The sequence below is a fragment of the Schistocerca gregaria genome, chromosome 2 (genome assembly GCF_023897955.1).
Source record: "Schistocerca gregaria isolate iqSchGreg1 chromosome 2, iqSchGreg1.2, whole genome shotgun sequence".
In the NCBI taxonomy this organism is placed as follows: Eukaryota; Metazoa; Arthropoda; class Insecta; order Orthoptera; family Acrididae; genus Schistocerca; species Schistocerca gregaria.
Window position 1 is genome coordinate 785,153,970 of NC_064921.1, and position 26,718 is coordinate 785,180,687.

The 26,718-nt window shown below is 41.4% G+C and overlaps 1 protein-coding gene across 1 annotated transcript in view; it reads left to right on the plus strand.

The window, feature by feature from the left end:
• LOC126335979 (uncharacterized) overlaps positions 1-26,718 on the plus strand; it is a 57,281-nt gene that overhangs the window by 2,515 nt on the left and 28,048 nt on the right. The window contains exons 2-4 of the mRNA XM_049999456.1: positions 12,363-12,488; positions 21,355-21,490; positions 24,250-24,374. Coding sequence (XP_049855413.1) covers positions 12,363-12,488; positions 21,355-21,490; positions 24,250-24,374 — 387 coding nt within the window. The remainder of the gene's footprint in view (positions 1-12,362; positions 12,489-21,354; positions 21,491-24,249; positions 24,375-26,718) is intronic.

The window sequence follows — 26,718 nt, forward strand, 5'->3', positions numbered from 1 at the left end:
GTACAGGTCATTTTTCTAGTGATACAGGGTGGTCCATTGATAGTGACCGGGCCAAACATCTTACGAAATAAGCATCAAAGGAAAAAACTCCAAAGAACGAAACTCGTCTACCTTGAAGGAGGAAACCAGATGGCGCTATGTTTGGCCCGCTAGATGGCGCTGCCATAGGTCAAACGGCTATCAACTGCGTTTTTTAAAAATACGAACCCCATTTTTTATTACATATTCGTGTAGTACGTAAAGAAATATGAATGTTTTAGTTGGACCACTTTTTTCGCTTTGCGACGAAGCGTCATTCACCAACAGCGGTGACGTAGACCGGCATAATATGCACTATTAGGCGACGGAAAATCCACGATGGCTGCGACGAGTGGAACATCGGTGACCTTGGTGGCTTAATGTAAGGTACGGCGTTATGGGAGGAAAGATAATTGGTCCGCATTTTATCGATGGCAATCTAAATGGTGCAATGTATGCTGACTTCCTACGTAATGTTCTACCGATGTTACTACAAGTTGTTTCACTGCGTGACAGAATGACGATGTACTTCCAACATATGTCCGGCACATAGCGGTTGAAACGGTATTGAATAGCATATTTCATGACAGAAGGATAGGTCGTCGAAGCACCATATCATGGCCCGCACGTTCACCGGATCTGACGTCCCCGCATTTCTTTCTGTGGAGAAAGCTGAAGGATATTTGCTATCGTGATCCACCGACAAAGCCTGACAACATGCGTCAGCGCATTGTCAATGCATGTGCGAACATTACGGAATTCGAACTACTCGCTGTTGAAAGGAGTGTCGTTACACCTACTGCCAAATGCACTGAGGTTCACGGACATAATTTTGAGCACTTATTGCATTAATTGATATTTACAGGTAATCACGCTGTAACAGCATGCGTTCTCAGAAATGACGAGTTCACAAAGGTACAAATATCACATTGGAACAAACGAAATAAAATGTTCAAAGGTACCTATGTTCTGTATTTCAATTTAAGAAACCTAGCTGTTACCAACTGTTCGTCTAAAATTGTGAGCTATATGTTTGTAACTATTACAGCGCCGTGTATCACAAAGCTAAGAAAGTGGTCCAACTAAAATATTCATATATCTTTACGTACTACACGAATATGTCATAAAAATGGCGGTTCCTATTAAAAAAAAAACCGCAGTTGATATCCATTTGACCTATGGCAGCGCTATCTAGTGGGCCAACCATGCGCCATCTGGTTTCCCCCTTCAAGTTAGACAAGTTTCGTTCTTTGTAGTTTTATCGTTTGACGCTTATTTCGTGAGATAATTGGCCTGCTCACGATCAGTTGACCAACCTGTATTCATAATATCCAAATTTCACGCCCTTCTGCAGCTGCTGGTGTAGGACGCGTACGCTTCTCTCTAATTCATCATCATCATCATCATCATCATCATCAGCCAATTCAATCATTAAATGATGTGGCCTCTTCGAGTCGTGGATTCAGGTAGGCTTTAAGCAGTCTTCTCCAAGTGGGTCTTGGGCAGTTCTCTGCCAGGTGTTACCAGCGATCTTCTTGATGTCTTTGTCCCATCTGTCTGGTGGTCTTCCTCTAGGCCTCCGGTGCTCTCTCGGACTCCACTCCAGTACTAGCTTCGTCCATCTGTTGTCTCTCCTTCTTGCGACGTGGGCAGCCCACTGCCATTTCAAGGAACCTACTGTCTCTAAAATGTCATTAACCTTCGTCACAGACCGGATGTCAGCTGCCCTTTTCCTGTCCTTTCTTGTATAGCCCAGTATTGATCTTTCCATGGCTCTCTGCGCTATCCTAAGTTTCCCTTTTGTAAAAGAGTTCATTGTCCATGTCTCGCAGCCATACGTCATCACAGGAAGAATGCATTGATTAAATACTGCTTTCTTCAAATTTACTGGCATTTTTGATCTGATGACTTTTGAATTCTTCCCAAATGTTTGCCATCCAAGCTTGATGCGTCGATAGATTTCTGGCCTTATGTCTCCCTCTCTTATTTATAATCTGGCCAAGGTAGACATATTCACTGACTTCTTCTAGTAGACTGTCCTTGACTTTCACATCTCCAGCTGGGACCCATTTGTTGGACATTACTTTTGTTTTGGAAAGATTCATGTTCGAGCCAACCAGCTGACAAGTGCAAGAAAATAAAAGAACAATGGCTTCCGTTTGTAACTGTAACAGTGTAGCTGATCAATGTAAATGAAGTTCAAAGCGAATTCACCGATGTAAAGGCAATAGTTACTATGAAACTATTTATCGCGTTGCAGACAGTGAAATGCTATTAAATACGTCTCTTTTCAGTCACTGCACCCTGATATTAGTGCACGCGTGGCTCGTTGCCGCCTACACCTTTATGCTGCATAGTTGACGACCGCGGTGGCCACGCAATTTGGGCGCTGCAGTATGGAGCCGCGCTACTGCTACGGTCGCAGGTTCGAGTCCTGCCGCGGGCATGGATGTGTGTGATGTCCTTAGGTTATTTAGGTTTAAGTAGTTCTAAGTTCTAGGGGAATGATGACCTCAGATGTTAAGTCCCATAGTGCTCAGAGCCATTTGAACCATTTTGCTGCATAGTTCCAGGACAGGTGGACGCGAACTATGATTTGCGTGCGTCACTGCCTGGTACATAACCAATACCTCAGCACGACCCAAGACCTGTCCTCGCAGGATTACTTCCACCAGTAACTAGATACGCGGCATAACTTCTGTGAATTTTTGCCGGTAGGGTCGAGGTACCGGCGGAATAGACTGAGAAGACAATTCGTGGGTTATTCTCGGATAGCACAGTTAGCAGAACACTTACCAGTGGATGACAATGTTTTCAGGTTCGAGTCCCTGTCCGATGCACACTTTTAACCTGCGGGAAGGTTTCATGTCAGATGACTGCTTATCAGCATAGTATATGTCCCACAGCAGTGCAATATTGTGAGTGGCTTTGTTTTTATGTGAAATACCTTATAGAATCCAGGAGGGAATACCTACGGTTGAGGCATGAGGTAGCTCTTAATTGTTTCAAGAAGCACGTCAAGTGTTTGTATAAACTTTTCCCAAGGCCAGTATCCCAACGAAGAATAGCATACGAGGTTTAGTCAACCAAGATATATTTCTAATGCAAAACGATATAGTCAAACTTCGGATAAGAGCCCACAACACGTTGCCAATATTTGAAGAAGTATTACAGTCAGTCCAAAAAAAGACAGCCTGGTGTTAATTATATAATTTGTCGTAAAATTTTTCACGAAGTAAATTAGCAAGCATACAGCTTTAAAACTGTGCAACAGCTGAAGGGCACGAAATGACAATTGCAACTACACTCCTGGAAATGGAAAAAAGAACACATTGACACCGGTGTGTCAGACCCACCATACTTGCTCCGGACACTGCGAGAGGGCTGTACAAGGAATGATCACACGCACGGCACAGCGGACACACCAGGAACAGCGGGTGTTGGCCGTCGAATGGCGCTAGCTGCGCAGCATTTGTGCACCGCCGCCGTCAGTGTCAGCCAGTTTGCAGTGGCATACGGAGCTTCATCGCAGTCTTTAACACTGGTTAGCATGCCGCGACAGCGTGGACGTGAACCGTATGTGCAGTTGACGGACTTTGAGCGAGGGCGTATAGTGGGCATGCGGGAGGCCGGGTGGACGTACCGCCGAATTGCTCAACACGTGGGGCGTGAGGTCTCCACAGTACATCGATGTTGTCGCCAGTGGTCGGCGGAAGGTGTACGTGCCCGTCGACCTGGGACCGGACCGCAGCGACGCACGGATGCACGCCAAGACCGTCGGATCCTACGCAGTGCCGTAGGGGACCGCACCGCCACTTCCCAGCAAATTAGGGACACTGTTGCTCCTGGGGTATCGGCGAGGACCATTCGCAACCGTCTCCATGAAGCTGGGCTACGGTCCCGCACACCGTTCGGCCGTCTTCCGCTCACGCCCCAACATCGTGCAGCCCGCCTCCAGTGGTGTCGCGACAGGCGTGAATGGAGGGACGAATGGAGACGTGTCGTCTTCAGCGATGAGGGTCCCTTCTGCTTTGGTGCCAATGATGGTCGTATGCGTGTTTGGCGCTGTGCAGGTGAGCGCCACAATCAGGACTGCATACGACCGAGGCACACAGGGCCAACACCCGGCATCATGGCGTGGGGAGCGATCTCCTACACTGGCCGTACACCTCTGGTGATCGTCGAGGGGACACTGAATAGTACACGGTACATCCAAACCGTCATTGAACCCATCGTTCTACCATTCCTAGACCGGCAAGGGAACTTACTGTTCCAACAGGACAATGCACGTCCGCATGTATCCCGTGCCACCCAACGTGCTCTAGAAGGTGTAAGTCAATTACCCTGGCCAGCAAGATCTCCGGATGTGTCCGCCATTGAGCATGTTTGGGACTGGATGAAGCGTCGTCTCACGCGGTCTGCACGTCCAGCACGAACGCTGGTCCAACTGAGGCGCCAGGTGGAAATGGCATGGCAAGCCGTTCCACAGGACTACATCCAGCATCTCTACGATCGTCTCCATGGGAGAATAGCAGCCTGCATTGCTGCGAAAGGTGGATATACACTGTACTAGTGCCGACATTGTGCATGTCCTGTTGCCTGTGTCTATGTGCCTGTGGTTCTGTCAGTGTGATCATGTGATGTATCTGACCCCAGGAATGTGTCAATAAAGTTTCCCCTTCCTGGGACAATGAATTCATGGTGTTCTTATTTCAATTTCCAGGAGTGTAGTTTTTGGAAAACTTTGTCGGAGGACGAGTAGATCCGGTGTATCTGATGTGAAACTATGCAAGGTTTCACTTCTCTTGCCTTGTTCATTCTCGGAACACCGGGTATTGGATGGCGAGGAATTCTCACGAAGTATTCGAGCCTCCACTACACGATGAGAAAATTAGTGTTTTGTCTGTTGTTTCACATAATCGTGTTTTGGAACCTATATTACGTTACCACACTGTTAATACACAATATTATCTCGCAGTTCTAGTAGAATTCTATGCATTTTGGACTGTTAATGAAAGCGTTTCTTCGAACAAGACGTAGAAACGTGTCATACGTCAAACGTTTCGCCGAATGTCATTAAAATGAACGAGATGTCAGCAGTGGACTGCACTTTCCCCACAGTTGTCAATTTGCAATTTTTCCTTTGGAGTTTATGCATTTGATCCTACAATATTGATGATCTGAAGGTAGACGTACAGCGAGAAATAAACGAAAATGACATCAACATGATCAGTCGAGCAAAAATGTGGCCACAGTGACCATTTTTAACATAATTTATAACGGTAATGCTAATTAATTCAACATTTAAATTATATACGATTCATAAAATTCGATTCCGACATAAGGCACGGATACTGTATGGATAGCGTTATGGGTTCTGTTTTTTGATGGTCTCACTGTATTTCAACTACCACTGAAGTTTCCTTCAAGCCCGAGATGTATTCTTTCCAAAGCAGTATCGCCCAGTATACTTCCCACATAGTATTTTCAAAACTTACTTCTTGTAAACAAGCTGCCTTGATTTTTGAAATGGTAAGACCTATTTGCCAGTATGATGGAAGAACATTCCGTCTTTTATCGAAGTCTGGAGATTTAGGCAGTAGAGTGCAAACGTTAGAACTGCAAATAGCGTGAGCGTAAATCAGACAAAAGTCTAGATGCTCTGATACACAAACAGATTTCCAAATAAAAATCTACGTCCCTGGAAACGAAGTAACAGTTGTATTTGAGAAACGGTGTAACAATGGATTCAGTGACGAGATACGAACTGTCGATCAGCTCACCAGGCCGGGTATTTATTTCCTGTAAATGGTCATGCCTATGTGACATGTTTTCCGCGAGATCCGGCCTCATGGCTGTCATAGGTAGAAGTGTTCACCAGAGGAGAATTATCTCCACCACTTTCCTAGTTCACCTCTGTATTGTGGTAGAATATTACACCGTCATAAGTATATGCATTATACCAACAAAAATCGGCAGGCGCTACGAAATGTTCCAAGACTTACACTGATTTCGCTTTAGCAGAACTCAAATGAATGTCTTATTGTGAGTCATATACTTTCGGTCACAAAGGTAGAGTATATTGTATTCGGGAGAAACTTTTGCATTAGGCAAATTTACAAGTTACGGGACAAACACAAATAACCATCATTTGTATACATTAGACAGATATACCGTGAAAGCATCAGTCAGAAAACTAGCATAATTTTCTTTTTTTTCTTGTTTTTGAGTCATCAATCATCTTACGGGTTTGATGCGGCCCACCAGGAATTCATCTATTGTGCCAACCTCATCATCTCAGAGTAATACTTGCAATCTATGTCCTCATTATTTGCTGGCTCTGTTCCAGCCTCTGCTTTACTCTACAGTTTTCGCCCTCTACAGCTCCCCCTAGTACCATGAGAGTTATTCCCTGATGCCTTAATAGATGTCCTATCATCCAGGCCCTCCTTTTTGTCAGTGTTTCCCATTCATTCCTTTTCTTGCCGATTCTGTCGAGAAACTCTTTATTTATCACCTTATCAGCCCACGTAATATTCAACATTCTTCTGTAGAACCACATCCCAAATGTTTCGATTCTCTTCTGTTCCTGTTTTAACACAGTCTCTGTAGAACCACATCCCAAATGTTTAGATTCTCTTCTGTTCCTTTTTTCCCACAGTCCATGTTGCACTACCATACATTCTCAGAAATTTCATCCTCAGATTAAGTCTGTATTTGATACCAGCAGACATCTCTTGGCCAGGAAAGCCCTTTTTGCCAGTGCTAGTCTGCTTTTCGTATCCTCTTTTCTCCATACTTCATATGTTATTTTGCTGCCTAGGTTGCAGAATTCCTTAACTTCATCTAGTTCGTGATCCTGATGTTAAGTTTCTCGCTGGTCTCATCTCTACTAATTCTCATTAGTTTTGTCTTTCTTAAATTTGATCTCAAAAAATCAAATATCTCTGAGCACTATGGAACTTAACATCTGTGGTCGTCAGTCCCCTAGAACTTAGAACTACTTAAACCTAACGAACCTAAGGACATCACACACATCCATCCCCGAGGCAGGATTCGAACCTGCGACCGTAGCAGTCACGCGATTCCAGACTGAGCGCCTAGAGCCGCTAGACCACCGCGGCCGGCATTCAATCTCAGTCGACATTCTGTACATATTAGATCATTCATTCCATTCAGGAGATCCGTAATTCTTCTTCACTTCACTGAGGATAGCAATGTCATCAGCTAATACTATCACGGTTATTCTTTCACCTTGAATTTTAATTCCGCTCCTGAACCTTTCTTTTATTTCCATCATTGCTTCTTCGGCGAAAGACTACATCCCTGTCGTACAACCTTTTCAAGCCGAGCACTTTGTTCTCGGTTTCCACTCTTATTCCCTCTTGGTACTTGTACGTATTGCATATTACCCGTCTTTCCCTATAGATTACCCCTATTTTCCTTATAATGTCGAAACAACTTGCACCATTTGACATTGCTGAACGCTTTTTCCAGGTCGACAAATCCTATGAACGTGTCTTGATTTTTTCTTTCCAGCTTCTGTAATTGCCGTTTTTAAAAATGTTCATTTCTCTTTAACTGAACTGGCTACTGAGCCATTCCTCGTCACAGTTTCTATAGTCCCAGATAACTTCAGGTATAGCTTCATTCTTTAGTACTTACGTATCCCACTTCTTTGCGTTTTGAATCTTCCTGACTAGTCTCTTAAACTTGAGATTACTCGTCATCACCACTAAATTGTGATCTCAGTCAGTAAGAGCTACTGGGTTACGCCTTACAGTCCAGTATCTTATTTGGAAATTTCCGCCTGACGATGATGTAATCTAACTCAAATCTTCCTGTATCTCCCGGCTTTTCCAAGTATGCCTCCATCTCTTATCCAATTTTTGAACAGATTATTCTCGATTACTAGGTGAAATTTATTACAGAACTCAATTATTTATCCACCTTTCTCATTTCTAGTACGAAGTCCATATTCTCCAGTAACCTTTTCTTCTATTTCGTCCCCTACAACCGCCTACAAATCCCCCATGAAAATTAGATTCTCATGTCTCTTTACGTACTGTACTGCCTTTTCAGTATCCTCACGTCCTTTCTCTATCTTTTCATCCTCAGCTTGCGGCATCGGCTTGTATACCTGAACTATCGTTGTTGGCATTGATTTTTTGTGGATTCTGATGAGAACACCCCTACCACCCAACTGTTCACAGTAACTCACACTCTGCCCTGGGTTCCTCTTCATGACGAATCCTACTCCCGTTACAGCATTTTCTGCTGTTGTTTATATACTCTATACTCTTCTGACCAGGAACCCTTGCCTTTTTTGCATTTCACTTCACAGATCCCTACTGTATCTAAAATGAGTCTCGGCATTTCTCTTCTCAGATTTCCTAGCTTCCCTGCCACATGTAAAAAAAAATCTGTTATTGCGCCCCCAGACTTGTAGAACGTTACTCGACCACCAATATTTTCTTAATGGTCACCCCTTCCCTGTCAGTCCCCTCTCAGAGATCGGAAAGAGGGACTAGTGTGGAATCTTTCCCCAGTGGAGAGACATCATGCCACTTTTTCAGTTACAGACCACTTGTGCTGCGGGTAAACACTATTTGTCATTCAGGTAGTCGTTTCCAAAGCCTTCTGCACTCCATGTCGTTGATCATTGCTGATTCTTCCGTCTTTAGGGGCAGTTTTCCACCCCAAGGTCAAAAGAGTGCCCCGAACCTCTGTCCATTCCCCTGCAGTCTTTTATATGGCCTTTGGTTGATAAGACGCTACCCTTCAATCATTTTTTTTTTAGATTCAAAGGAATCTTCTTGGCGCCCAAAAACGTAGGTGGGGCAAAGTGCGCACGGTTCGTAAGCCGATATCTGGCCACCATGTTCCGTTCCCTAGCCACAGAACCAAGGGGAACGTAAGGAATAGGGAGTCAAGGTACAAAGAACATCAATGATTCATTTACTCATTTTCCTTTCCAAAATCAAAAATATTATTAAGTCCTCTGAGAATAGCAGAAAACCGACGTCCCGGGGAGGAGCGTGCGGCAAGTCGCCGGACTCGGTGAGAGTATCGTAGCACAGTTTTCTGGAGAAGAACTTTCCAATGGCGAGAGAATAACCGGTTCTATGAGTGGAAAAGACGTGGATCAACTCCTCATTGCAGGAACACCCCAACACTGGCGTTAAGGAACACTACAAAGGAAACTTGAGAAAAATTGTGGACTACTACGCAATGGCGTTCATCAAGGAAATGCCAAGAATTTGGACATATTTCTCGTCGTGAGCAAACAAGTTGTGCACTGTGTGTCCACAAATCCACTTCACGGTGATCATAGAATGAAGGCCTTCACGGCAGGTGTTGTCATCACTTAACACTTCCGGGCTGAGATGCCGTGGTCAGTACATAAAAATCTCCCCTGACGTTTCGCCTTCGACTGCGGAAGGCATCCTCCAAGGACAATGGGCGAACTGCAACGAGAGCGCGAGTGAGCGTCGTATATATAAGCCATCCAGAGGGCGCCGCTGTCAATCACGTGACGTCGGCTGTGTTATGATCCCTGCTATTGCCAACTTCCTCAATTGAAATTAATCGATTGTCACGCTGTTGCTGCAATGTTGCCATCCATATCTTATCCAGCTTATTGCCTTCATCTTTTCTGTTAACGTTATTGGTTAACGTTATTGCAGTATTTGGCAATCTCAATTGCCTCTCTGTACATTCGCGCATACTAACGCGACGTCTTTGCTATGACGGTCGTCTCATTAAACTTTATTTCATGATCACCTTCCTGAAACACATGTTCCGCTACAACCGATTTATCAGTATGTCCGAGGGGGCAGTTCCTTTTATGTTCACTCAGACGAGTGTTGATACTTCTTTTAATTGTCCCTATCTAGACCTTTCCACAACTGCACGGAATTTTATAGAGACCTGGTGCAGCTAGAGGATGTCGTTTATCTTTTACGGATCTTGAACATCCTTTTATTTTCGTGGTGGGTCTGGAAACAGCTACCACATCGTACTTGCTTAAATTTTTTCCAATGCGATCAGTGACCTTACTGATGAATGGTAAGAACACTTGGGTTGGTGTCGGTCCTCGTCCATCCTGGCTGCCAGTCTAGGGCGTAGTACACCATCTATCTCTCTGTTGGAATACCAATTCTTCTTTATGGTCGCTGTAAGGTGTTCAATCTCACCATCTAAGTGAGCTGGTTCACATATTATGTGCGCCCTGTCTATTAATTTTTTAACTACCACTCTTTTATGTCTTGAGTGGTCGTTAGAATCTTTCTGCAGATAACGATCAGTGTGTGTGTCTTTTCTGAAAAGACACTTCACGGTGTTTCTCTTCGTTTGTGGGAAGTATCCCGAGTCCGGAAAGAGGTGCAGTTCAGTAGGTATCTGATCAGAAATCGTATGGGTAATTAGGGCCAGCATCTGTCGCACCAAGAGCCAGACACCTCACGCCAATCCGCACACCTGGCGATGCTTGTCCTTGTCTAGAACACCACAGGCAACGCACAACTAGGTGTCTGCGAGGTGGATCCCGTGAGGGCGTGACGGGCATATTTGCTTTCCATGCAGATTGGACGTCAGTGTCAAGTTAAGGAGCGCACACCGATCGCCAAACAGCACTCCTGTCGACGTGGGGATGCATCCCCTCAACCACATTCCGTGACCTGTGCTGCTGAAGGAAGCCATAGGTCGTTTTCGTGAATGGCAAGTGTGTTGGCAATATCGAAGTTGGGACATAGCTCAGTTCAGTGAAAAAAAAATTGCCGAAGTAAAAGAAGGGCGAGGAGCGTTCCAAAGCTAGATGGGGTCTGAGAGAGAGCGTGCAAGGGCCTCCAGCAAAAGGCTGATAAGGAACGTAGGACAACGGCACCACAGCATCGTTTGAGAGCTGACAAAAAGGGCTATTGCTCTGTCAGGTGGAGGTCTCGTGCATTATCTTCAATAGCAAGCTGTGACAAACATATGAACACCAAGCATCTGATAAGATAAGATGTGAATAAGCAGATCCAGTTTCATGAATTTCGTTTTATCTACCTACAAGTGAAATGTTGTACTTACTAATAAAATCTACAGTTCTCTTGTTTCAGTTGACACGTTGTATATTACCGTAAACCATCCCGGGCGTAGGCAACAATCAGTAGTAGCATAAACTGCACATACCCTATGTATCGCTGCCATGGCGCTGGCGAAGACAAGATTACATAAATCGCACGGGGGCTTGCTTTAAGTAGTCCTTCTTCCTCAGTACCATATGAGATTGGGATGGAAAGGAATTGTTACAAGTGGTACCCTCTGCCATTCATTCCAGTGTGGTTTGCAGAGTAAAGATGTAAATGTTGATGTAGACTTGGGTATGGAATTTGTCAATAACGGACCCACCTACTTACAGAAGGAAAACATAGGGCTGATAAAGGCTTGAAAGCAAATTAAAATCGTTCCTACTGACGCACAAACTCATCCGTACCTAACATGTCTTATGAGATGTTGTGCAAGAAGCATGTAATTGATAAGTAAGATGTACGTCAGTGTTGTAAGCATGTCACTATTTTTGAGTTTTGTCAAAGTAATATAATAATTATGACGTGATATAGAATAAAGGTTCTGAAACATAATGTTTGTATTAATCATTCTTGGTGTAAAAACGAAGTTACAGTGGACATGAAGGAACACAGTGCTTGTGGGAGCACTTCAACTGCGAGTTTGCCTTAATGTTTCAAATACATTCTTGTGAAACGGACATTTTGGAAAAGCATTTCTGGGGTTTGCCTCAGCACAATGTCTTCACCATATTTCTTCGAATTTCACTTCTTTCGGCATTCTCTTATGGCATCATCGGGCCCTCTATAGGAATATAATAGCTGAGTTTATACTGCCAGACGTAATATCCAAAAGCGAACCAGTATCTACACAAGCGTGTGTGTGGATACTGGTTCGCTTTTGCGTGACATTTCATCTACCATTGTAAGCTCAGCTACTTACTATGGAGGGCCACATGAAGTCATAATGGAAAGTCGAATCCGGTCGCCTCCGGAATAAATCAGAGATGAAAATACAGCTGTTCGTTTATGTATTATCGGTTATATATTAATTCAAGGCAACTGCTCTAAGTTTACAGGAGACTGCTATTGTTCACCATAGTGATGTCGAGCATTTGCCTTGAGGAACTACAGTGAAGTTTATTGAACGTGATGCGGGAAGACAATCAGAGAAGCGTATGTTTTCTGCATGTCCACCGGATACGCGGGAAGCGTCAAAGAAATATGTATCTTGTACTGATGCGGGCAACCAGGTGAAGAGCCTAAGAAAGGGTTCTTACATTTCTTTTTCAGGTTCACATACGTCAACATGCAGAGTGCAGGACTGCCCCAACTACCGCACCATACACTACTATGAGGATCTGGGCTGTGTACGCAGTGACGGCTCCAGCGAATGCTGCCCTACACTCTTCGATTGCAGTGAGTATGGCATAATTAGCGGGGAACCTACCAATAAATGCTGTTTGACGAAAGTAAAAACACAATCCAGGGGAGTCTGTAGCTTAACAGTTCGTCTAGGTAGACATCAACAAAGTCTGAGCACTGACTATGTGTAACAATGTTAGGAGTGAAAATTGGTCATAGCATCGTAGTAGAATTCGTCCTAGCTTTCCCTATAGCGATTTAGAAAAACTAAATTAACCGTAAGTACAGTTATCCAGTACCTTAAAACAGCGAGGCCAGTCCAGTTTCTTAGTTTCTTTAATTACACACTGAGTCATTCCCCTCCCACTTACTTAGCGGAACTCGTAACGTACTTAGAAACCTATACTGCAGTCTGTGTGCACCCTAAGGAGAGAGGGTGACGAGCAACGACAAGGGCAGATCCCCGCATGCAGTCACAAACCATAGGGTGACGCTAATGTGTGCTCCATATCATAGAAACTTTCTAATTTCTCTTTAATATATAATCGACGCAGCTATAAAAGAAAATTTAGGCAATATAAAACATTTTTTAATTGCAGAGCAGAACTTAAATCATAATTTTACTTGCTACAGCTAGCCACTCATCATCTCTTTAACCCAGTTTTAATCTGCGATCTAGATATTTCTTTAAAATCACGTGAGTACTGGTATTGAAAAGAAAATGTCGGAACCCTTCAAAGATTACGATTTACAATAAAGTAGTCACCCAAGTCAGCAATTGTAACCATTTAGGACTTTTGAGGTCCTGTAATGAGGATCTCAGAAATAAGTCAAATAACAAGTTTGATTGTGTCGGTAATAATATGGTAGTGCGACCTCCAGACCAGATGAGAGGAAACACAGCAAACGTGAGTAATTACTTAGTTACATAAAAAATGGCGACTTGAGCTGTTTGATAATCTAAAAATAAGAAAACTTTACTTTATAGATATCGCTGCTGATGCCTGTTGTGTAAGAAAAAGGCGAAACGTATCTGAGAAAAATAAAGTTGCAGCAAGGAAAAGCTGTTTTATTTACAAAACAAGTACGAGTCAAATACGTTTGAGCTGTTGTATGACGACATAAACAGAAAGCTTACCAACAGAACAAATATCGAGAAGATACAACGATTTTTTCTTGTAACAGCACTGCCTGGTCTGTTCCGTGGTTGTGTGAGAAATGGGACTTTTACAGGAAGTGGAAGAGGGCTGTGGAAACAGTGAAAGAGCGGCTGCTGAGCACGACGGTTGAATGTAATTTCAGAGACTTAATACGAAGATATGCAGTTGGAAGTACGTGTGAGGCTAACGAAAAAAATACAAGAATAAAAACGCAACTAGTCCCAGCACACAAAATAGGCTTTTGAAAAATATTTTCGGTCTACAAACCGACTGATCGTAGGGATGTTAGACGCCGGAAGTTGGAATCGTTCTCCCAACTCCTCTTTGAGACCGACGTACCTCTATCGACCACGAAAAAAAAGAGAGAGAAAAGCAGATGATAATTTTTACTAAATGGGAAACTTCCTTCCATTTTCGAAAGGTCTCCAATACAGTACAGTATCTATTAATCGCACCCAAAAGGTGCCCTGTGGGCATCCAGGATCATCAGGATACTTGTATTACCAGACTTCAGTGTTGTTGTGTTTTCTGTTGCAGTGAGTGTGGCTCTGACGAGTAATGCCGATAAAATTTATGAGTTTATGGATAATTTACAATACAAAATAGAATTAATAAAAATGGTATAACGGCTTTTGGCTGTGTGTCTTTCATGAATCATCTAAGATTTGCTAAGCACTGACAGAAGGAAGAACTGTAAATGAAAATTGTGTGCCGAACTGGGACTCGAAATAAAAACCTCGCCTACTGTGAACGGGGAGGGGGGTGGGGGTGGGGGGGGGGGGGAGGGACAGAATTTTCTCTTACTGTCTAAGCTGTTCACTAATGAATGAGGGCCCATTCTCGAAGTTTCACTTCGGGCAGTATCTCACTTCTGCTTTCTAACTTACAGAGAACCTCTCCTGCCTATCTCACACGACCAGCAGTCCTGAAAGAATGGACACTGGACAAAAGTAGCTTAGTGACAGCCTCAGTATCTTTTTCGGAATGAATATTTCAGTTCGCAGTGGAGTGGGAGTTGTTGACGAATTTCAAGGCAGATGAAAACTGTGGATGGGAAAATGACTCGGACATACAACTCAGTCCTTCACAGGCGATGATCTAACCTACAGAGCTGTCCAAGGAGTTACATTAACGGCAGTACCTGTCTCCCGCTTTCCAAACTTCCTCGCAGGAGTACTAGCACATCCAGGTATACAGGATAGCCTCTGTAGGATCTGGCAAGTACTAAAGAGGCACAGCCACAGATGAGACTATATGTTGCGTATTTCTGAGTAGCTCAGTCGTTGATATTTTCCTAGGTCCTCTGTCAGACCCTCACACACACAAACCTGCCCCTTCAGCAAATTGCCCTTGAATGTTTTGGAGCTCCTATTTGTCTAACCTTTGACTTGAATACTATGTGCCAAGCGCACATAATACTCAATGCGGAACTGTGCGTAAATGAACTCTGCCCATAGCGACTGCAGCACGGGCAAACAACCTTCTCGTGCTGGGGTTAGTTGCTTTCGCATTATGATGCAACAGGGTAGTCAGTTTGATGTACTGTACCTCCATCCTGAACACGCTCAAGTTTTCCCTGTACTGTACTTACCAAATAAGTTTTGCACTCAACATAAGAGGAGCAGTAAGTACCACAGGAAGCAGCTGCTATATTAAGGTGGCAGCAACCGTCTTGTCAAAGAACAAATAGACTGCAACAAAAATAGTGTTGGCAACGCACTGAGTGACAATTCACAATCTTTTATTAAAATGTAATACCGCTACTCAGCTTCAACGTGGCGATGATGTGATAACATGGCACTGTGGTTATGTTTCTAACTACTGGTCTATACTTGTGTCAGTGAACGGTAATTAACTAGTCTATTAGTAGTTCCAGCGTGGCTCTGCTGTCAGTTACAGTATCTAAGTCGTTAATAGTACATGCAAATTAAAACAATCTGAGTTATATAACACAGAGTTATAGGAAAACATTACTAATTACTTACAAATTTGCTAACAAATGTAATGCTTATGTACACTAGTATGTGACATCAAGTGTCCATTTATAACGCTCATTTCCATAGTTATGGCTAATCATAGACCTTTTTACACAAAGCATAGTGTAGCTATATATCATGAGTATAAAATTGAAAGTAAAGGGTGAAAAAGTCAAGGACAAAGTCATGGATGAGGTAAAGCTACTGTCTGGATGGTCTGCAAATAGAGGATCCATAGACGTTGATCCATATTTATTGATCAGAGGACTATATTTTTAAGTCATGTTATCTTGAATATTTTTGAACATTACTAGCTATGTCTGCAGCAGACAGAATGCGGCTGGCAAATGCTGTGTTCATAACTAGTCTGAATGCAGCAAAAGATATTGTTAAATCAAATGGAAGTTAACAAAACTGACAGCAATTGCCAAAACAGAGAAATGCCATGTATTTTCTACAGTTGGGATGAAGTTCAATCTGACAAAAATCCGATATTAGATTTGGCATTGAATAAACAGATCTACCATGAAATTTCTGTAAATGTCCGTCTGAAGTCTGTGGTCGATCAGTTTCTGTTACTATAATGTCGTTGATCTGGTGTGAATAGAGAACAAGGCGTAATGATCCATCCTTTTTAATAACAATGTTTAGTGAACTTATGTATGGTCTAACAGCTAGATCTGTAATCCCTTGGTCGAGCATGGCTCGAAGTTCCTGTTTGAGCTGTTCTCCATAAATAAATGGTGTGGAATAATGTTTAGATTTGAAAGAATCGTGAGGTTTGACATGAAATTCATAGAAGTAACTTGGAATAGTGCTTGGAATGTTATGAAACACTCATAAATGCTGTGGTAAAATGTTATGTAACTGTCATCAGTTGTTGCTTGGCTTTCATTTACCTTGTTGGTAATTGTTTGTTCAACGTTGTATTACATATCGTCTGGTACATAAGCCTCAGTGTAAAAAGATTTATGCAACTTTGTATTTTTGGTAACAGAAGTAATTTCAATTCTATTGACTTTTTTTGTTCCTCAGATGATAAAATTTAGTGAAATTCCATTTAACGTAAGGTACGAGTTTTTGATACCCAAAATAGCTTTATGATCGATCAGAAAGTCCATACCTAACATTAAGTCGGTGTTGAGTAAGGGAACAATCAAAAAATTAGGATAAAATGTGTGATTGTGTACAGACAAAGATAAATGTGTTTGAAGCTTTACGTCGATGCGTTTAATAAAAACTGCGCCACATACTTTTGTTTTGATCACTGTAAAAGTTGGGCAGGAATAATTGTGGTTACACTTATTAAATGCAGCATCACTTACCGCAATAACAAGCGAATTTTAATTTATCACATCAGTAAATTTGAGTAACCTATTTGAATTGCAGTGATCAGATGTGTACCTATCTTCTTAGTCTGATTCTCTTCTTTTAAAAGCATTTCTCTAATATCGTTGAGAGTGATTACATTTTCAGTTACTGTTACGCAAGGTTCTAATTGCTGATCGTCGTTGCAGGCTAAAGCAACGGGGTTCTTCCTCTAGTCATGTAGTATTCAGAATTTGATTACTTGTCGAAGCACGTTGTGGTTTCTCAATAGTTTGACAGTCGTGCTGATATGGTTATTAGAGTTTTGAAGTGGGTGTAAATATTCAGAATAAGTGGAGGTTGTTGTTGAAATTGTTGTTCTTTTTGAAAAAAGTGTTATAGACATAATTACGCTGATAATTCTGATTCTGACCTCTTCGTTTGTTGCTTTAATTAGTCTGATACGGAACATTTCGGATGAAACGCAAATTCTGGTTTCTATACATGAAATTATGGCTCTTATGGTGTTGCATTATTGCTAAGCTGTTGCGTGTTCAGGGAAGTTTGCGGCGAATCATTGAAGGTGGGTTCATCTTGCTGAGAATATTGTAGTTCAGATTTCCAACTTGCAGGTTTTGATGGTGAAATTATAGCTGAAAATTCTGGATGTTGCTACCAAACTGTTGGTACGGTTGTTGGTTTTGTGAATACTGATCATTAAAAGTTTGACGTCTGATAAAATTATTCTGAAAGTTGTTGCCATTCCCAAACCTCTTATTACGTGTCATGAAAATTTCCCGATGAGTTTTGATATCCAAAAGAGTTATTACTCTTGCTGTTTTGGGAGAAATTCTTAATGACAAAGAACACTGTACTTCCAAAAGTTGTAAAAGATGACGAAATGCAAGAATGCGTTCTTTTGCTGAACCGTTAACAGGGAGACTCGTAATGAAAGCCGTAATTTAGAGATGCATAGAAGTATTACTGCTGATTGACTATATGGCTCGGTAAGGTGCTGATTTTGTTCAACCATATGCTCAAAAATTGGGTAATGGTTGGGAAGATAGAATTTCCAAAGGACGGTAAACTCGTTAACTTACCTCAGTTCCTCATTGTGTAGTTTCCAACCAATAAGCCAACGAAAAGCCATTTTCAAATTCTTCTGAGAAGCATTGTCTTGCAACATGGCGCTTTCTGACGACGGGCTCACCCTCGAAAAGACTGCAAATGAATTCCTGTTTATGGGTAATAGGTCAATTAGGTGGCAAAGAGAATGAAAATTGTTGGACCCCGTCTAAGGGATGCAGATCTGTTTTGTTATTGCGGAGTAATTGAAACTTATCTACTGACAAGAAATGCTTGTAATTGAAATCATCTTGCCGCAAATTTTGTGTCGGTACGTTACTATTAAAAAATGTGTTTTACGGGCGTTGTTGAGCGTCTGATTCTCTCACACGTCTTAATCTGCCAAGATTGTGCTCTAGCGGTGTAGTGTCAAATTGTTATGTCTGATTATATGAAAGGTTACTTTGTACTTGACTCTCTGATGTCTGATCTTTTCACGCCGCAGTTTAATGGTGCAAAGAGTTGACTTTACGATTCAGTGCATTGCTAAGTGAGTTCAGCCCATAAATGGCACGGTTCAGAGACTGAAATGGTTCAGACTAAATGAAAGGAAAAGGCACTCTTTCTTCAGATTTAGAATCGGTATTACTTTCTAAAATTTCTGCTCTGTTCGAAAGGTCATCAAGTTTTTTCTGTAAATGATGAAATTTGGGCAGTATTGTTGGTGTCATTTCAGTCCATCTGTTTCTGCAGTTTCTTTGTACATTTATGCAGTTTCTTTGTACACTTGTTAATTTTGAATATGCCAGATTTGATTGCGGTAGGATCAGTATCATACTCTAATTGTTCATGTCTACTGTTGACAGTTTGTATGTCTTCTCGGTGTTTTTCGTGTTGACTCAAACGAGTTTTTGCTTGTGCTTTATGCTCTTTAAAATCGCTTTGAGGCTGCGTATACATATCTTATACGGTTTTAAGGACGGCGAATACTTTACTGTTGGAACTGTCTACATATTTTTATACTTGACCTACTACGTTTTTGCTGATTCCATATTGCTCGTGAACGAGAATTTCGCGTATCTGTTCGATCTTTCGTTGGTGAATGGTCTCATTTTGCGCTTGGATTGCAAGTGTTACTTGATCTTGAAATTAATTACATTCCTCTAAGGGCTGATTGAGGCGTTCATTAAGTCGCGTTTCTTCCTGTTCAAAACATTTGTTAATTTGTTTTTCTCTATTGGGTGTCAGTTTCTCTTCTTTATGTGAGACTTTATTAAACCGTCGTGTCACTTATTTGAGTAAATGTTCGTCTTTTTTCTGCTGTCACCTTTTATTGCCATCCATGATTTGTTGAAACATCATCATAATGGCATTATTCGATAATTGAGCATCAGTGTTTAAAGTATTATGCGTAATTTTTTCAACAGTGTCAGCATTAGACATGTCTGTTGTGGTTTGGGTATTATCATTTTGATTTGATTCTGAAGGTAAACGATTAGAGCGCAAATTTTGTACATAGGAAGTACGTATATCAGCTGCTTCCGCATTTGTGGAAGCAGCTGATATGCCGTCTGATTAAATGTGATACCGGTAGGTGAAGAAATTGCAAGGCAGTTTGACTGTTTGGCATTGAAGATGCACTTTTATTGACTGTCGTGTGATTCACTGTCGTCAGTTATCAGAATTGGTATTCATTACAATACAGTTACTTAGCAGATGAGTATTTTCGGCATTGTCCATGACTGAGCTACGCCTAGTACTATTTATTAATCCTTTTACGCGCATTATACACAAATACAATCAAAGAAAAACAAACAGACAAGAAATAAAGAGCATTTTTGCCGTTGATCTATTAGGAAAAACTGAAACAGATCAATAACTGCGTGCCGGCCGCTATGGCCGAGCGGTTCTAGGCGCTTCAGTCCGGAACCGCGCTGCTGCTACGGTCGCAGGTTCGCATCCTGCCTCGGGCATGGATGTGTGTGATGTCCTTAGGTTAGTTAGGTTTAAGTAGTTCTACGTCAAGGGGAGTGATGACCTCAGATGTTAACTACGTAACAAAGAGCATACCATAGGCCTGGCAATATTATTTCAAAAGATCCCAAAAAGAATTTCGATCTATACAAAGGTGTCGCCGAGTGAAATATGAGCGTCTGAAATAGGGTTAAAATAACCTAACTCAACAGTAGTCTGAATCACGACTGCTAGAATGGGAACGGTAAGTGCATATGTATTTTAGCTCATCACTATGCGGTTTGCTCTATGTTGAACTTTTCTGACTGCGCGAATGTAAATTTAACTTACCTGCGAGAATTTGAACTGTCAATAACTGATAGCCAAACCAAAACTGCATGAAACTACGTAACACAAAAACTGAATCTGGTGCAACACTAATGATATGAAATTGACCCTGGTATAAGAAAAAACTTGATCAACTTGAAAATAATGGCCCCTGTGTTTAATGAATGATATCCCTGCAATAATAAAAATTATTACCGTTATCTGCTCAATGGTAACGCTCTTCGGACTGCTCTCTATTCTTAAATTGAATAGTTAACAAATAGATACTGTGCAGTGCTGTTGCTTAGCATACATTTTAATAAAATCGAATATGACTGAGACGATAACTTCTTGAGAAAAATAGTTAGTGAAAAATGACATGGATGGGAATTGGTACTAACTTGGGGTGAATGACAATATGACACTAACTTTAAAACTTGTATTTTGACTTTTTGAAAATTAATAATGGCCAAAATTAACACAATAAACCTATTATACATTAACAATTAGCTTTACAAAATCATTCGATATGACTGCTGTACACTGTCTCAGTCATCAGCTATGAATATGCGCAGTACATTAGTAACAAAACAACTATCATTATCTTAATTATTTCCAACTTCTGTTGAGATTCCTTTTACAGTTAGTAAACATCATACTATCTTGCAGATTAAAAAAACTCATTACTGCCCGTAGCGAGTAAGTATATATCCAGCACACATCAGATGCAACACGACTTTACGCTTGAGAGCCCTCCATATATCTCTCGAACTAAAGCTGCTCTATCATATCACCTTCAAACAATGATCGCTGTTGAGCAGCGACGCTACTACACGATCGATACTACATCTGACCATCTCTCGTTCAATATAATATTTTCTTGCAACACGTGAATTAATTTACTCTGTGCATATGCCTTTCAAGTCGTCTTCTGAAACCACGGAGGTTTTTTATGAATAGGCCTGTACTGTGCTCCATGGACATCGAAACCCGGCAGTTCAGTGGACTGTTCCCTCCAAAAAAATCTGATATCCTAGTATTGTAATACATACTAATTCACCAATAAAGACACAAGCGGAATCGATCATACCATCAACAGCTGCTTTATCCTTAAATGTTCTTTCATTACAGGCTCGCTACTGTCGCTGGACAAGACAAAATGTCACCTCGATGGGAAGGCATACGAAGATGGCACATGGAATGATCGATCAACGTCTGAATGCACGCCAGGGTGTGTCTGCCAAAGCCATGGAGAAGGGCCCTGGAAGTTAGTAAACGCATTCTATCTGTAGTATCAGTTCTAGAAGTATAATCACTCCAAGCAGAAACTGCGTCAGTACTTGCAGAAGACTATTTCTCTGGTAGTCTGACGCAGAAAAGGGGGAAAATTACTCAAGTACGGATAAATTAAAGTACTGCTGTCTCAAACAAAGACTTTAATTTTTAGATTTGGGTCATCTTTTAATCAGAAGAAAATAAAATACACTGTAGTATACTTAGTGTTAAAAAAAGACAGTGTTGTATTTGTCTGCGTATGATTAGACGGCAAAAGAATAATGCATGTTCAGAGAGAAGAAAGAAAAATCTTTACGATTTGCTGGTTGCGTTCTTACTTTTGGGAGGCGGCAAAGCAGTTGGAAGGTTTAAGGGAAAATATTTATTGCTGAAAAGAGGAAAGGGGTTCTGGAATTAATATGAACAAATGTAAAGCAAGTTTGATTGAATGTTCTCGAAGAAAATCAGTTATGTTACGCACGTGCATTAGGAAAGGAGACATTCAACTTATTGCTATCTCGGCAGCAAAATACACATATCAAAAAGAGTTTTGCATCACCTCGGTTCCCAGAGTTCCGGAGCCTGTACAGAAAATTGGAATAGAGATCAACATAAACATCACTTCCGCTCTTTTTACTGCTCATGAAAACTACACATTGCATGTTGTACCAACACACAGCGAGACCTTCAGAGGTGGTGGTCCAGATTGCTGTACACACCACTACCTCTGATACCCAGTAGCACGACCTCTTGCATTGATGCATGCCTGTATTTGTCGTGTCATACTGTTCACTAGTTCATCAAGGCACTGTTGGTCCAGATTGTCCCACTCCTTAGCGGCGATTCGGCGTAGATCCCACAGAGTGGTTGGCCGGTCATGTCGGCCATAAATCTATCCTACGCATGTTCGATACGATTCATGTCTGGAGAACATACTGGCCACTGTAGTCGTGCGATGCCGTTATCCTGAAGGTAGTCATTCACAAGATGTGCACTATGGGGGCGCGAATTGTCGTCCATGAAGACGAATGCCTCGCCAATATGCCGCCGATATGGTTGCACTATCGCTCGGAGGATGGCATTCACGTATCGTACAACCGTTACGGTGCCTTACATTACCACCACCGGCGTACGTCGGCCCCACATAAAATTTATACAGTATCCACAGTCAACGTCTATCTTCAGGAGTTCTAGGAACCAGGCTGATGCAAACCTTTTTTGATGTGTGTAACTGACGACTGCAGAAGTAAGGAACATCGATCATAAATTTCAGTGTCTTCTAAATGTAGTTTTCCTAGATGTATAATTACAATGAAGTGAAGCGTGGTCGATGAACATTTCACGCAAGTTGAAAATGGAAACTCTTGAAATTTAGTGTATCAGAAGAATGTTGAAGATCATGTACGTTGATAGTATAACCAATGAAGAGATACCGAATCGAATAGGAGAGTATAGATATTCGTCACACAACTCGATTAAAAAGTGGGATAGCACACGTCCTAAGAAACCAAGTGGTAACGAAGGAAAGCGTGTGTTTTGGGAAGAGAGAGTAAAAATTATAGAAACCTCAGGCTCGATCATAGTAGCGGGTTCAAATGGACGCAGAATAGAGCATTGTTGCAGAATATAGCATTTATACAGACAAGAAGGGGCTTTCACAGGATAGACTAGCACCGAGCACTGTATCAACAAATCTGAGGACTGAATTGCACGACAACAACATTAACGTTTACGAGCTTCCGACGGTATTGCTTCATTGGCGGTACTAATGACGGAGCTCCGTGTTTTGAAATGATAGAGCAAACAGCTTAGCCTTAATTATACCAAGTCACTATCTGCGAATTCATCCCTCTTCTGTTGGAATAATATAATGTTATATTCATCACCACACACTTTACGTCAACTGTGTTTTGAATTCTGCAACTGCCCTATGAAAAGGTATTTTCCTTAGCTGCCACGTTTCGAAGAATCATATATTTGTACGATGCAGTTGCTAACTCATACATGTACGGTCCATTGTAAATTAGACTTTCTAGCTACTCCGTTTTCCCGAATTGTATATTTACATCTAACATTAAATTAGACGCAAACACTGACATTTGTATGAAGTATCAAAAATCTTGTTCATTCGCCTCAGGCATCTTCTTTTAGCTAGGCCAATATGTTCATTTTCTGGACCATACGCTCGTAATCATTCTCGATTTTCGTTTAGTCTGGGCGTTCATCTAGGCATCGGAGTGTTGCGGTTGATGTGATTTTCTCATTCTGTTGCTTAAGAAGTGGTTCAGGCAGCCAAGTGGAGTCTAAAGGACGTCGCAGTGCTTCTTTTCATAAAATTCACTGACAGAGAATGAAAATTAAGGGTTGGATCTGTCTGAACTGACACTTACCCGATGATTCAGCCACTGTACATCCCAGGGAAACGGTGAAATTTACAGAATGGATGTTTAGGGAACATCAATGGATTAGATCTCGTCCTTCACTTATCGGGTTGGCCTGTTACGTTTTGCCCTGGTTCAATTCTGCAGCGTTCCTGGGTTATTCTGGGTGTAAAACTAGCAGCTGCTGTGAAGTGATTCTCCCTCAATTTTGTACGTCTTCTTTCTGCTCGAAATCCTCTTGTTTTTATCGTGAACAAGTAGTTTCTTAGGAAATGCGTAGCAATGAAATGTTGAAAAAATGACGCAGTTTGTTCGAAACAGAAGCTTTAAACAAATCTGACTACATGTCGATCTTTTTCTTTTTCTGCAGGGGAGATGCGCTTTGGGCTTGTTTACCCCCTGGTTTCGTTCAGTACCTGTTGCCTGAAGGAAAGGAATCCGTCTGTTATCCGAGCTTCAGAGTTGATCAGGACTGTTTTGCTGGAATTATCTGTGGTAAGTAGAATAAATAATCTGACTGGTTTGAAAGGCGAGTTTTTTTTAAAAATCTATTTCGTCTTAATTTTGATGGGTGAAGACTCAGGGGAAAGGTATGGTTCCTCGTAAAAATACTCTTTATAATGTGAAGATTGTTGATATGGCCGTTGTGTGCACCGGTATATAAACGACTTTTTCTTACTGCAGTCTTTATTTGTTTATGTTCCAGATACGTTTTTTACCTTTATATGTTTCTATATGTAGTTTTCTTTATTCCGTCCGAAATATGAGTTTCCTCTAATTTGGAAGGTGGTTACCGTTGGGTTCCCCAGTTTCAGGAACGTCAGCAAATACTTTCTTAAACCATGTTGAGCAGCTAAGTTTTACAAAAATAATTGCAAAGGAATGCAACCGTATTTTATGGGTTCAAAAGTATGAATGGCTTCTACTTGTTATTAGATGAAGCATAAAAAAACTGATAAACGTCACGTTGATATCACCAAAGCACTTAAAAGATAAAATTCACAATAGAAAAAGGATTTAATACTAAATTAACTTTTTAGATATAACAGTCAAAAAAAGAAGCACATATTTGAAAATAGTCATAATCTACAACAACTGATACAATCATACATCAAACCTTTAACGACCCAACTCAACAAAAACAGCACTTCGACGCATGGTCCATAGATTTAGCAACGAGAACTACCAAAATGCACTCGACATAATGCAGACAGTTAAGAATGGGTACAATTAAACTGAAATTAGTAACAGTAAACACAAAACTACAAAAAACAACACAACGTAACTCAACACATATACACTCATCCAATACCACAAGCACATAGAATAATCAGGAAAATATAAACGAAAGCACAGGCTAGGAACACTGACAATATGGCTAGCGGGGTATCTGTGTAGATGTAGATACAGAAACACAAATCCATACATGAAATCACCAATAATTTAAAGAGACAAGGCATAGACCTCACATACACAACAGCCAATTCTGTGCAATAATGCATCACAAAACTAATCAAAAACGTAGACATAAAGCGAAATTCAGGTGTACATTAATTACAGTGTAACTTATATGATGGCAGATACGTGGGACAAAGAGATAGAACGTTCGATGGTCAAGAAAAAAGTGTGTATGAATGTTTGGAAGTAAGGGACAAACCACTCCACATTTACAGAGCATCTCAGACAATACAACCACAAGGCAAATTCTAGGGAAAAGGGCAAAAATTATCGGAATAAGTAATACCATGTACAAAAAAAAACAAATTCGAAAAGAAAACCCTTTTGAAAAATCAAGTATATATGAAAAACGATTCAGTAGTAGCATTAATAGGTAAAATAGTAGGATAATACATCTACGTCTACATACACACTCAGCAAACCACTGTACGGTGCGTAGCGTAGGGCACCGTAGACACTACAAGTCATTTCCTCTAGAGCGTGGGAAAAACGACTGTCTGTATGTCTCCGTATGAGATCTAATTTCTCGTATTTTATCTTCGTGGTACTTACACTTAATGTATGTCGGTGGCAGCAGAACTGTTATACAGACAGTTTGAAATGCCAGTTCTCTAAATTTTCTCAGTGGTGTTCCTCGAACAGGACGTCACTTTCCCTCCAGTGTTTCCCACTTGAGCTCCAGAAGCCTCACTTACATGTTGTTAGAACATACCGGCAACAAATATAACAGCCCGTCTCTGAATTGCCTCGATGTTTTCCTTCAATCCGATCTGGTGCTGTTCCCAAATACTAGAGCAGTGCACAAGAATAGGTCGCACTAGCGTCCTATATGCGGTCTTCTTCACAGATGAACTACACTTTCCCGAAATTCTCCCAATTTAGTGGAGTCGACCATTCGCCTTTCCCAACATAGTCCTCACATGCTCGTTTAATTTCATAACGCTTTGCAACGTTACGCGCAGATATTTAAACTACGTGACTGTAGTAAGCTGGATGCTACTAAAGCTGCATCAGAAGATTATAGGTTCGTTGTTCCTACCCATCCGCCTTAACTTACATTTGTCTACATTTAGGCCTAGCTGCCATTCATTTCACCAGCTAGATATTTTGTCTGTCATCTTGTATTCTGCTACAGTCATTCAACTTCGACACCTTCTCGTAAACCACAGCATCATCAGCAAACAACCGCAAATTGCTGTCCACTGTGTCCCCTAGGTTATTTTTGTATATAGAAAATAATAGCGGCCGTACCACATTTTCATGGGGCACTAGTGACTTTAGACTGGTCTCTGATGAATACTGGCCGTCGAGTACAACATACTGGTTTCTAATACTTAAGAAGTCTTCGTGCCTCTCACGTATCTCGGAAACTGTTCCATGT